Source organism: Leptopilina heterotoma, unplaced genomic scaffold (assembly GCF_015476425.1).
Source record: "Leptopilina heterotoma isolate Lh14 unplaced genomic scaffold, ASM1547642v1 Lhet_325, whole genome shotgun sequence".
NCBI classification, from domain to species: domain Eukaryota; kingdom Metazoa; phylum Arthropoda; class Insecta; order Hymenoptera; family Figitidae; genus Leptopilina; species Leptopilina heterotoma.
In genome coordinates this window covers 1,193,263-1,207,500 of record NW_025111019.1, presented here as the reverse complement: position 1 = coordinate 1,207,500, position 14,238 = coordinate 1,193,263, and the positions used below count along the sequence as shown (strand labels likewise).

Below are 14,238 nucleotides of genomic sequence, written 5' to 3'. Positions count from 1 at the left end.
TTCTTCTTCTTCTTCTTCTTCTTCTTCTTCTTCTTCTTCTTCTTCTTCTTCTTCTTCTTCTTCTTCTTCTTCTTCTTCTTCTTCTTCTTCTTCTTCTTCTTTTTCTTTTTCTTCTTCATCTTCTATTTTTTCTCCTTTTTCTTTCTCTTCGCTTTTTTCTACTTTTTCGCCTTTTAATTCTTCTTTGCTTTGTTTTTTTATTTCTTTTTTCTTCTACTTCTCCTTTTTTCCCTTTTTCGCCTTCTTCTTTGTCTGTTCCTTCTTCTTTTCTTTCTTCTTCTTCTTCGCTTTTTTCTTTATCTTCTTCTTTTTTCACTTTTTCGCCTTCTTCTTTGTCTGTTCTTTCTACTTTTCTTTCTTCTTCTTATTCTTCGCTTTTTTCTTCTTCTTTTTTCACTTTTTCGCCTTCTTCTTTATCTGTTCCTTCTACTTTTCTTTCTTCTTCTTCGCTTTCTTCTTCTTCTTCTTCTTTTTTCACTTTTTCGCCTTCTTCTTCGCTCTTTTTTTCTTCTTCCTTATTCATATTTCTCATCTTCTTCTTATCCTTGTTTTTCTTCTTTTCCTTTCTCTTCATTTTCATTATCTTCTTCGCCTTCGCCTTCGCCTTCGTCTTTACCATCTTTTTTTTCTTTTCCCTATTTTTTTCGACTTTTTATTTTTCTTCTTCTTCGTCATCTTCTTATTCCTTATCTTCTTCTTCTTTTTCTTCTTCATCGTCGTCTTCTCATTCATTATCTTCTTCTCCATTTTCTTCTTCTCCTAATTCTTCTTTATCTTTTTCTTCTTCTCCTCCTAATTCTTCTTTTCCTCCTTTTTCTTATTGTTCTTCTTCTTATTCCTTATCTTCTTCTTCTTTTTTTCCTTCTTCTTATTCTTCTTCTTATTCCTTATATTCTTCTTTTTCTCCTTTTTCTTCTCCTTCTTTTTCTTCATCTTCTTCTTCGTCTTTAACTTCATCTTTATTTTTTCTTCTTCTCATTATATTGTAGCCTTCTTTTTCTCCTTTTTCTTCTCATTCCTTATCTTCTTCTTATTCTTGTTTTTCTTCTTTTCCTTTCTCTTCATTTTCTTTATCTTCTTCACCTTCTTTTTTTCTTGTCCCTATTTTTTTGACTTCTTATTTTCTTTTTTTCTTCTTCTTCGTCATCTTCTCATTCCTTATCTTCTTCTACTTTTTCTTCATCTCCTTCTTCGTCTTTAACTTCTTCTTTACTTTTTCTTCTTCTCATTATTTTCTAGCCTTTTTTTTCTTTTTCTTCTCCTTCTTTTTCTTCTTCTTCGTCGACTTCTTCTTCTTTTTCTTCTCCTTATTCTTCTTTTTCTCCATTTTCTTCTTCTTCTTCTTCTTCTTCTTCGTCGACTTCTTCTTCTTTTTCTCCATTTTCTTCTTCTTCTTCTTCTTCTTCTCTTCTTTTCTACTTTTTAATTAGTGAAGAAAAAAGAAGAATAGGAAAAATTTTTTTCTTTTTTTTTCTTTTTCTTCTTCTTCATTGGTGAAGAAAAATGAAGAATAAGCAAAAAAATTACTTTTTCCTCTCATTATTCTCCCCCCCCCCTCCCCCGGTATTTCTTTAAAAGTTTAAATATACAGAATGAGAAACAATAATTAGGGGGTAAAAGTGAAATACACATAAAAAGAAGAAAAAAATTCTTTAACTCGAATAAATTTATTATTATTGCCGCTCGAAAATGTCATATTCATTTTGTGTATGAGTTTGTAATTAACCCACAATTATCACACGTGGAATAAATCACTAATTTTGACACACGTGTTATTAGGTAACAATTTTTTTTTAAACTTCTCACATATTTCATAAATCGTATAGTATTATTGCTCGCGTATTTATTATGTAGAAAATTATTTATCGTTTAATAAAACAAAAAAGTATTATTCCCTTCTTGCCTTATTGTTTTCTTTTATTGACAGAAATAACCCCAAGGTTTAGTTTCATTAAATTTTATATTACAACTCTTTAAATATTTTTACCTATCAATTTTTTTTTATTTATTGACCTATTTGTTTATTTTATTGTTTATTTGGTTGTAAATTATTTTTTTTATTTTCCGATAGATTTTTACTTGTTTATTTACTTCTTTATTCATTTGGTTATTTATTTGTTTATTCATTTGTGTATTTATTTATTCATTTGTTTATTTATTTGTTTATTCATTTGTTTATTTATTTATTCATTTCTTTATTTATTTGTTTATTCATTTGTTTATTTATTTATTCATTTCATTATTTATTTGTTTATTCATTTGCTTATTCATTAGTTAATTTATTTATTTTTTCATTTGTTTATTCATTTGTTAATTTATTTCTTTATTCATTTGTTAATTTATTTGTTTATTCATTTGTTAATTTATTTGTTTATTCATTTCTTTATTTATTTTTTTTATTCATTTGTTTATTTATTTGTTTATTCATTTGTTTATTTATTTGTTTATTCATTTGTTTATTCATTTGTTTATTTATTTGTTTATTCATTTGTGTATTTATTTATTCATTTGTTTATTTATTTGTTTATTTATTTGTTTATTCATTTGTTTATTTATTTATTCATTTCTTTATTTATTTGTTTATTCATTTGTTTATTTATTTATTCATTTCATTATTTATTTGTTTATTCATTTGCTTATTCATTAGTTAATTTATTTATTTTTTCATTTGTTTATTCATTTGTTAATTTATTTGTTTATTCATTTGTTAATTTATTTCTTTATTCATTTGTTAATTTATTTGTTTATTCATTTCTTTATTTATTTTTTTTATTCATTTGTTTATTTATTTGTTTATTCATTTGTTTATTTATTTGTTTATTCATTTGTTTATTCATTTGTTTATTCATTTGTTTATTTATTTGTTTATTCATTTGTTTATTCATTTGTTTATTTATTTGTTTATTCATTTGTGTATTTATTTATTCATTTCTTTATTTATTTTTTTTATTCATTTGTTTATTTATTTGTTTATTCATTTGTTTATTTATTTGTTTATTCATTTGTTTATTCATTTGTTTATTTATATTTATTTATTTACTTCTTAATTTAATTCTACATTTTTTTCTTTCTTTCTTTATTTGTTTATACATTTATTTATTTATTAATTTATTAATTTGATTATTTAGTTCTTTATTTATATTTGAATATTTACTTATTTATTCACTTTTTTTATTTCTTTATCTATTTGTTTATTAATTTGTTTATTTATTTTGTTTATTCACTATTTTTTTATTTATTTTGTTTATTTACTAATTTAATTTACTTTTTTTATTCTTTTTTGTTTGTTTATTTATTTATTGTATTTACATCTTTATTTCTTAGTTTACCTTCGATTCAAATAAACTTTTCTACTAATCTCCTTTCAAAATCTTGAAAAAAAAAAAAAAAAAATTCTTCATAGAAAAAAAATGATTAGAAGGAAGCAGCAATAAATTTCTTCTTCCATTGTCACTTGATGTTTAACTGGGTAATAATTGACTCACTCCAATATTGTCTTTTATAACAAAAGGCAATGAATGATTAAAAATGAAATAAAAGAATTTCAAGAACAATTCCTTTTTTCTGCTAGTTAGTTACCAATAAGGTATTCTAATTTGAACCTCGCGTAGATTTACTATTATTTATGTCACTTTGATTCGCAATTAATTTTTTACACTTTACGAGCATAAAAAAAATTCAAGGGCATTTTAAGTTTATCAATTTTTTTTTTTTTTTTTTTTTTTTGAGAAAAAAAACATTTTTTGATGCTTTGGTTCAACCTTTAAAAAGAGTCGAAAAAGTTGCATTTTATCAAAATAAATATTTATTTACTTAATTATTTTATTTACTCGCAATTATTTACTTTTTTATTAATTAATTCAATTCAATTCAATTCAATTCAATTAAAAAAAAATAATAATTAATTAATTAATTTTCTTTATTTGCTTACAAATTAAATTTTTTTAGCTTTTTTTCATTTCGAAATTATTTCAGCAAAATAGTTATAAAAAAAGTAGAAAAAAAGAACAAAAAAAAATTTTCAATTAATTCAATTCATGTATTCATAGAAATTCATTAACAAAAAAATGCAATAATTATTGGCGTAATAATTTATAAGGTGAGATTTTTTTCTCTTTCAATTAATTTAAAGAAAGTTTATAGACTTCTTTTCCTTTTTATTTTAATTTGAAATTCACACGTGAAAAAATGAAAATTTTTTCATCATTTTCTTTCATTTAATTGAAATTATTCATTTATGATCATTTCTATAGAAATTAAAATATATATATACAACATTGAGTTGAACGATTTCTATTTCAATGTCATAATTAAATATTATATAGAAAATTCAGTGAATAATTTACCTTGCAAGTTAAATAATAATTTGAATTTAATTGATTGAACAATTTTTTTTTTCGTTTTTATTGTTTCATTTTTTTTATTTACATAATAAATAAATGAATTTTATTTTTTATTTAAATTTTTTATTTATTTAATAAACAAAATAAATTTTACTTTTGTTTTTATTTAATAAATAAATAAATTTTACTTTTGTTTTTATTCAATAAATAAATAAATTTTACTTTTTATTTATTTAATAATTAAATAAATTTTTTTTTTTTGTTAAAAATTTTTTTATTTAAATAAATAAAATTTATAACAAACAATTAAATAGATAAATAATAACTTAATAAATAAATAGTAAATTAATAATTAATAAATAAATAGAAAATTTTAAAAATAGAATAGAACAATTTTAAAATTGTTCTAAATAAAAAAAAAAAAAAAAAAAAAAAAAATTTTCCCTGACTTGAATTCTGATTGCAAATGAAATAAAAATAATGAAAAATTAAACAAATGAGAATGATGTCACAATGTATTACCATATAACCCTTAAAGATTTCAATTTTCAATGAGAAGGGGGGGATTAAAAAAAAAAAAAAAAAAAAAAAAAAAATGAGCGTAATATTAATTTTTTACGATGTGAGCATTAAATCATATATGACATATAGACATTTGTAACCACGTGGATAAGATGAGCTGTATATGAATGTACAATTTTTTTCTTCCTTTCTTTTCTTTCTTTCAAAGTGGACCAAGAAATAATCCCATACAGCACTTACGCACACGCTACACATACATAAATTTTGAGCTCGCAATATCTATATAATACATATGTATATGTATATAAAAAAATTTTTTTTTTTCTTAAATTACATCAGGATTTGGTAACGTGAAGCTTACGAAAATTAAAGAATTAAAATTTATTTTCTTTTTTTGCAAGAGAAGGAAAAAAAAAAGAAAGAGAATCATCTCTCTGCTATATAGTGAATGTCCACCAAATGTCCTTTTCCTGAGGTCACTTTTATTGATGACGGGAGATTAAGAGAAGAAAAAAAAACTACGCGTGTTTCGATATTTATGAATGATTCAGTTTTTATAGTTTTTTTTTTATTTTTTCCTTCTTTATCTTCTTTTATCTTTTTTTCTTTTTTGTTTCGTTTTCTTTTTTTTCTTTCTTCTTCGTTTTTTATTCTTTCTCTCCTCTTTATTTCTTTTTCTTTTTTTTCTTCTTTCTTTCTCTATCTGTTTACTTTTTTCATTAACTTTCTTCTTCATTTTAATTTTTTTTCCTTTCTCTTTCTCGTTTTCTTCATTTTCTACTTTCTTCATTTTAATTTCGACTTCTTTTCCTTTATTTCTTACTTTTTCGCCTTAATTTCTACTTCTTGTTCTTTATTTTCCACATTTTCTACTTCATTTCTACTTTCTACTGTTTTCCCTTTAATTTTTACTTTTCCCTATTTTCTACTTTTTACTTTTTCCTTTAATTTCTACTTTTCTTTATTTTCTACTTTTTCTACTTTTTTACTTTTTTCCTTTAATTTCTACCTTTTCTTTATTTTCTACTTTTTCTACTTCATTTCTACGTCTTTTTCTTCATTTTCTATATTTTCTCCTTTATTTATACTTCTTTTTCTTCATATTCTATTATTTTTCTTTAATTTGTCATTGTTTCTCTTTATTTTCTACTTATTCTAATCTTTTTTTATTTTCTACTGTTTCCTTTTTCTACTTTCTACTTTTCTACTTCATTTCTACTTTTTTCTTGATATTCTAATATTTTTCTTCAACTTATTCTTCTAACTCTTTAATTTTTATTTTTTCGTTTTTCAACTTTCTACCTTTTCTACTTTATTTCTACTTCTTTTTCTTCATACTCCATTATTTTTCTTTAACTGCTTTATCTGCTTTCCACTTTACCTCTTAATTTTCTACTTTTTCTTTAAAATTATCCTTTTCTTCTTTTTTCTCTTTTTCTACTTCTTCCTCTTTATTTTCTACTTTTTTTCTATTAATTATCGGCTTTTTCTCCTTAATTTCCAATTGTGTTGTTAAGTTTTCTACTTTTTTATTCACTTTCTACTTTTTTTTATTAATTCTTTTTCTACTTTATTTTCTTCAATTACTACTTTTTATACTTCATTTCTACTTCTTTTTTTATTATTTTTGCTTAATTTATCCTTCTTTCCTTGTATTTTCTACTTTTCCTCTTTTTTATTTTCTACTTTTTCGTTTTTCTACTTTTTCTACTTTTTCTACTTTTCTTTCTTCTTATTCTATTATTTTTCTTTAATATATCCCTCCTTCTTTGTATTTTCTACTTTTCCTCTTTTTTATTTTCTACCTTTTCGTTTTTCTACATTCTTCTTTGTATATTTTCTACTTAATTTCTACTTCTCTTTCTTCTTATTCTATTATTCTTCCTTAATTTATCCTTCTTTCTTTTTATTTTCTACTTTTTTTACTCTTTTTTATTTTCTACTGTTTCCTTTTTCTACTTTATACTTTCTACTTTTCCTACTTATCTCAATTCATTTTCTTCTTCTACGAATTTCTATTCTACTTCATTTTACATTTCGTTTCTCCTAATTTTCTACTTCTTTCTCTCTGTTTTCTACTGTACCTCTTAATTTTCTATTTTCTAGTTTCTCTTTTTTTCTTCTTTTTTTTAAATTCAAAATTTTTCTTCTTTTTTTAAATTGAAAATTTTTCTTGTTTTTTTTTCAAAAAGAAAATTTTCTTTTTAACAAAGAGAGAAGGCGATTGGAAATATATTAAATTTGTAATAAACAAATCTCTATAATATGTACTTGAAACCTGTTTTTTTCTTTCTTTAAATAGATTTAGATGACAACATTTTGGGAAACATGTATCTATATATGTATATAAGGTTAAGGTAAACCTAAATTATTATCTTACAAGTATTTTTGAAATCCTAAGAAGCTGAATTAACATATATATTATTTATTTTTTGTCATTTGTCTACTTGAAAATTGTCCTTATTTTAGTGCGCTATTAAATATTTTATATTTTGTTATTACAATTATTATAATTATTATCATTATTATTATTACATCAAAATTATTAAACAATATCAAATCATTTAATTCAATATATTTAAAAATTATATTTTTATTTTCTTATTTATTCACCTTGATCAATAATTTTTTCTTCTTCAAAATTTTCGAAAATAAAACTGTAATTCTTTTCTTTTCGAATAGGGAAAATATTAATTTATTTGATTATATTAACTTTTTTTCTTTATCTATTTATTTGCATATTAATTTATTTGTTTACTTACTTCTTTATTTATTTAGTAATTTGTTTACTTATTTAATGAAATATTTATTTACTTACTTTTTTATTTAATTACTATTTTTTCTAATTTATTTACTTTTTTATTATTCTTTTATTTTATTTATTTTATTTATTTTATTGTTTTTTATTTACTTGTTTATTTACTAATTTTTTTATTTATTTATTTTTTTTTTGTTTGTTTACTTGTTAAAAAATAAAAATAATAAATAAATAAATAAAGAAGCAAATAAAAAAAAGAAATGAAGAAGTAAAGAAGAAAGCAAGAAAACAAGCAAGGAAGGAAAAAAAGAAACAAGAAGAAGGAACGAAATTACAAAGAAAAAAAGGCAAAGAAAAAGAAATAAAGAAGGAAAAAACAAATAATAAAGAAAGAAAGATAGAAAGAAAGAAAGAAAACAAGCGTAGAGAAAAAGAAGAAGGTAAAGAAAGAAAAGAAAGAAAAAATAAAGAATGGAAAAAATGAAGAAACAAAGAAGGAAGAAAAAAAGAAACAAGAAAGAAAGAAAGGAAAGAAAGAAGAAAATAAAGAATTGAAAAAATAAAGAAACAGAGAAGGAAGATGGAATTAACAAAAAAAGAAAAATCGAAGAAAAAATAAAGAAACAAGAAAGAAAACGGAATCAGAAATGAAAACCAATGATAAAACGTGAGAATAATAATTTTGAGAGAAAGGTTTTTGCTCTTTTCTCCCGTATAAACAGAGGAAATAATTGAGAATTCTTGCTCTTCGGTCCTCGTCTTTTTTTTGTGGAAATTAGCGCCGTCTTTGTCTAGTTGTAATGAGATGGTCAGAAAGTGTTGCCTCCTAGAGCCAAATATCAGTCGAGAGGGAGGTCCTAGCACCTACAAGGTTTCGGCAACAATATAAAAGGGGACCTACTCGACGAGTTTACATCAAGACGACAATCGTGGTCAGCACTGAAAACATGGTGAGTGCTCATCATCAAAAAATTCAAAAACACGTTCACTAATCATCTGGACCAATCATTGAAAAAGTCGAGAATTTTTTTTTTATTTTTTCTTTCCTTCTTTATTTTCTTTTTTTCTCCCGTTTCTTTTATTCTTTTTTTCTCTTTTTCTACTTTTGCGGTTTCTTTTTCTACTTCTTATTTATTTTTACTTCTATATCTTCTCCTTCTTCTTTTTCTTCTTCTTCTCCTTCATTTTTTCTACTTTCACTCTTTTCTCCTTCTTCTTCGTTTTCTTATTCTTCTTTTTTTTCTTCTCCTTCATTTTTTTCTACTTCCACTCTTCTCTCCTTCTTCTTCTTCTTCGTTTTCTTCTTTTTTTTTCTTTTTCCACTCTTTTCTCCTTCTTCTTCGTTTTCTTCTTTTTTTCTTTTTCCACTCTTTTCTCCTTCTTCTTCGTTTTCTTTTTTTCTTCTTCTTCTTCATTTTTTTCTACTTCCACTCTTTTCTTCTTTTTTACCTCTTTTTTCCCTTTTGACATTTTTTTCTCTTTTTTTTATTTTTTTCCTTTTCTACTTTATCGTTTTTCTATTTTTCCGCTTTTTCTCCTATTTTTCTACTTCTTCATTATCTTTTTTCTCCTATTTTTCTACTTCTACAATGAACAAGAAAATAACGAAAAAGAGAATTAAGAAGAAGTAGGAAAAATGAACAAGAATAGAAAAGTAGAAAAGTAGGAGAAAGAAGATTCTACTTTTCTATTCTTGTTCATTTTTTCTACTTCTTTTTAATTCTCTTCTTCTACTTTTATTTCAATTTTCCCTTTTTCTACTTCTACTTCTTTTTACTCCTTTTCTACTTCTTTCTTCAATTTTCTACTTATTTCCCTTATTTTTCTACTTCCATATCTTCTTCGCGTTTATTTTTTTCTACCTCTTACTCTTCTTTTTCTACTTCTCTTTCTCTTTTTCTACACTTTTACTTTTTCTTTTATCATTCTCTTTTATCATTTATCTCTTTTCTACTTTTACTTTTATCTCATTTATTTTTTTTCTACTTTTATTTTTATCTTATTCTTCCTCTTTATTTTCTACTTTTCCTTTTTCTATTTTTTTACTTTTTATTTTTCTACTTCTTATTCTACTTTTTTTCTACTTCTTTTTTTCTACTTTTTCTTCTTATTTTTCTACTTCTTATTCTACTTTTTTTCTACTTCTTTTTTTCTACTTTTTCTTCTTATTTTTCTACTTCTTATTCTACTTTTTTCTACTTTTTTTTCTACTTTTTCTTCTTATTTTTCTACTTCTTATTCTACTTTTTTCTCTCTTTCTTTTCTATCTTCTCTATCTTCTTCAACTTCTTTCTCTATTTCTACCTCTTCATTTTCTACTTTTTCCTCTTTTTTCTTTACTATTTCTACTTTTTCCTTTTTTTGTCGCTTTTTTATTTTACATTTTATATTTTTTCGTTTGTTCTGTTCGTTTCTTGTTTCTCTTTTATTTTTAATTTGTTTCCTTTGTTTGTTTGCTTCTTCTTCTTTGGAAAAAAAAAATTTTCAAAAATCAAATTATTCCAAAAGATTGTAAATAAAAATTAAATGGATGTTTATCATTATTAATATTATTATTATTATTATTATTATTATTATTTTTTTTTTTTTTTTTTTCAATCAAGACCAGAACACAAGGCTATATATGGAGAGTGTGAATGAAAGAATCAAAAAAGATAAAAAATTGTGAATTAAAATCTTCTCACCTCTGCTCTATGACAACATCCTCTATATACTTTCGTTTAAAATCTTACACACAATAATAATTATCCTTTCGTCTCGTGCACTTAAAAAAAAAATTCGTCTCGTCTTCTCTTCAATTCACTAAAAAAAAGAAAAAAAAAACTTTTCTTTTTTACCATTCGGTAAAGATTTGCGTAATGCAAATTTCTCTTTCATCAATATTTCATCTTTCTCAAACAAAATTTTACATATATTGCATTTGTTTTCAATGTCTTTCGTTTTTTTTCAATAACAATGTTTACTTTTCGTTAAAATGTTGCGTTTTTGCTGCTGAGAGATTCTCAGTTTTCGGTGCATGACATTTTTTTTTAAACTATTTTCCTTTAATTTCTACTTTATTTTCTACTTTTTCCACTTATGTTCTACTTCATTTTCTTTAGTTTCTACTTTCCCTTTTAATTTCTACTTTTTTTAAATTTTTATCTTTTTCCCTTTAATTTCTACTTTTTTTCTTCATTTTCTACATTTTTTCTTCATTTTCTACTTTTTCTACTTCTTTTCTACTTCTGTTTCTTCATATTCTATTATTTTTCTTTAATTTATCCCTCTTTCTGTTCATTTTCTATTTTTCGTCCCTTTTTCTATTGTCTAGTTTTTCTACTTTTTCTATTTCATTTCTACTTTCTACTTTTCCCTCATAATTTCTACTTCATTTCTACTTTCTACTTTTTCCCTTTAATTTCTACTTTTTTTCTTCATTTTCTACTTTTCTACTTCATTTCTACTTTTTTCTTTAATTTCAACTTCTTTTTCTACTTTTTCTACTTCTTTTTCTTCATATTTTATAATTTTTCATTGATTTGTCCTTCTTTCTCTTTATTTTCTACTTATTCTACTCTTTTTTATTTTCTACTTTTTCCTTTTTCTACTTCTTTTTCTTCATATTCTATTATTTTTCTATTATTTTTTTAAATTTGTTCTTCTTTCTCTTTATTTTCTACTTTTTCGATTTTCTACTTCTCTCGTTAATTTCTACTTCTATCTCCTTATTTTCTACTTTTTTCCTCTTGATTTTCTAATTTTCCGGCGTTTCTTCTACCTTTTCCCTTCACTTTACTTTTTCTTTCTTTTTTAATCACTAATTCTTTCACTTCTTTTTCTACTCTTTCGTATTTTTATTTTTATCCTTTTTCTACTTTCCTTTTTTTCTTTTTCTACTTCTGGGTATTTTTATTTTTTATCCTTTTCCTACTTTCTATTTTTTTTTCTTTTTCTACTTCTGGGTATTTTTATTTTTATCCTTTATCTACTTTTTATTTTTTTCTACTTCTACGAATTTTTATTTCTTTTCCTTTTTCTACTTTCTATTTTTTCCTTTTTCTACTTCTGCATATTTTTATTTTTATCCTTTTTCTACTTTTTTTTCTACTTCTACGAATTTTTATTTCTTTCACTTTTTTCTACTTTCTATTTTTTATTTTTCTACTATTATTTTTTCTTCTTCTTCTACTTCATTTTTTCGAGGAAACAAAAAAAAACAAACAAACAAAAACAAAAAAAAACAAGAAAAACCAAAAAAAGCAAGAATAAAAAGAAAAAACAATAACAAAATAATTGTTTTCGCAGAAATTCTTAATAGCTTCGGTGATTTCGGCATTAGTCGTATTAGCGGCGGCCGCTCCAATTGACGATAAACCAGAGCCAATTGCAATTTTACGCAGCAGTGCCGATGGACCAAATCCAGATGGCTCCTATGCCTACAGCTATGAGACTGAGAATGGAATTAAGGCCGAGGAGCGCGGTGAATTGAGACAAATTGGCGAGGAGAGTGGAATCGCGGCGCAGGGCAGCTACAGCTACACCGCCGACGACGGTAGTCCAATTTCATTGACCTACACCGCCGACGAGAATGGCTTCCAACCTCAGGGCGATCATTTGCCAAAATCACCGGAAGTGCCCGCTGCAATTCTCAGGGCACTCGAGTGGATTGCCGCTCATCCCGAGGAAGATCAGTTGACCAAGTAAAAACAGCAAAGTGAAACAATTTTTTTTTTTTTGGAAATGTCTGTGTTCTGAATGGTGGAGTGTTTCCCGGATTTTAGTGCTTTTTGGACTATTTTACTTGAGTACTTTTTTCAGTACTTTAGTACAGTGGGTTTTTAGGTATTTTTAGTACTTGCATTGTGTTTTCGGTACTTCAGTATTTATAGTACTTATGGTACTTGTACTACTTGCGGTACTTTTACTACTTCTAAAGTACTTGCAGTACTTGTATTACTTCTGTATTCTCAGTACTTGTAGTACTTTTGTACTTATGTATTGACAATACGGAAAAGTACATCAGTACTTTCATTATTATCAGTACTTTTATTACTACAGTATTTTTTTTACTGGCGGTATTTTAGTATTTTCAGTTACAGTACTTCACTATTTTTAGTCGATTTTTAGTGCTACTGGTACTGAAATATTTGAATTACTTGTAGTACTAAAGTTTTTTAATTACTTTTAGCACTGTAATATTTTTATTACTTGTAGTACTTAAAATACTTGTAGTATTTGTAGTACTCAAAGTACTTGTAGTACTTATACTACTTAAACAACTTGTACTACTTGTAGTACTTGTATTATTTGTAGTGCTAATACTACTTAAACTTGTAGTACTCAAACTACTTGTAGTATTTGTAGTACATAAACTATTTGTCGTTCTTTAAATACTTTAACAACTTGTAGTATTTGTAGTACTTGTATTATTTGTAGTACTCATGCTACTTAAACAACTTGTAGTATTTGTAGTACTTAAACTACTTGTAGTACTCAGACTCTTTGTAGTACTCAGGCTACTTGTAGCATTTGTAGTACTTAAAATATTGGTAGTACTTTAAATACTGTAACTACTTGTAGTATTTGTAGTACTTGTATTATTTGTAGTACTCATGCTACTTAAACAACTTGTAGTATTTGTAGTACTTAAACTACCTGTAGTACTCAGACTCTTTGTAGTACTCAGGTTACTTGTAGCTTTTGTAGTACTTAAAATATTAGTAGTACTTTAAATACTGTAACTACTTGTAGTACATGTACTATTTGTAGTACTTAAACTACTTGTAGTACTTGTAGTATTTGAAATACTTGTAGTACTTGTAGTACTTGTAGTATTTGAAATACTTGTAGTACTTGTAGTATTTTAAATACTTGTAGTACTTGTAGTACTTGCAGTACTTGTAGTACTTGTAGTACTTGAAATACTTGTAGTATTTTTTTGATATTCTTGTAAAGAAAATTTTTTTTTCATCTAAAACAAAAAATCAAAAATAAAGGGAAATATTTGTGAGTGATGTTGAATGTTGTGTCAACTAATTTTTTTTCTTGTATAATTGAGTGAACTCGTGCCAAAATGTACAAACAATTTTTCTACTTTTTCTACCTCAGACTTTGTAAATCTTTTTTTTTATATATATATTTAATACGTTTTGTATATTGAAACTATGAAAAAAATATAATTAATAGAAAACAAATATTGTTCTCTTTTCCTGCTTTCAAAATCAATTGATAAATTTTTAATAATTTCTTACAAAAAAAATTCATAAATAAAAATTCGTTTTTCTTGATAAAAATTCTATAACTGACTTTTTTTGGAAAAATTCTTTAACTGAAATTTTTTTAAAAGAAGATATTTTGTTCTTTTTTTCGAAATACAACAGAATGAATATGTTGTAATAGTTTTCATTCTTTTTTTTTAATGAAGTACTTCTGAGAAGGACTGAAGATACATTATACATTATGCAGTCAGTGAGACTTTATTTACCTGATTGGAAGATTACGATTCTTTTACGAGGAAACAGAATGACTAATAAGATAAAAACTCATCTTCATATATGTATTTAAATATAAAGGTGGAACAACTCTTGTGAAGGAGCGAGAGATGAAAAAAAAGAAGGAGAAGGTGTATTTAAT

The 14,238-nt window shown here is 24.0% G+C and overlaps 1 protein-coding gene across 1 annotated transcript; it reads left to right on the top strand.

Moving 5' to 3' along the window:
* Positions 1 to 8,454: 8,454 nt before the first annotated feature.
* LOC122504975 (endocuticle structural glycoprotein SgAbd-1-like) lies at positions 8,455 to 13,799 on the top strand. Its single transcript, XM_043616365.1, has 2 exons — positions 8,455 to 8,573; positions 11,911 to 13,799. Exons 1-2 carry the CDS (start codon positions 8,571 to 8,573, stop codon positions 12,307 to 12,309), a joined length of 402 nt encoding a protein of 133 aa, XP_043472300.1. The 5' UTR covers positions 8,455 to 8,570; the 3' UTR covers positions 12,310 to 13,799.
* The last annotated feature ends 439 nt before the right edge of the window (positions 13,800 to 14,238 follow it).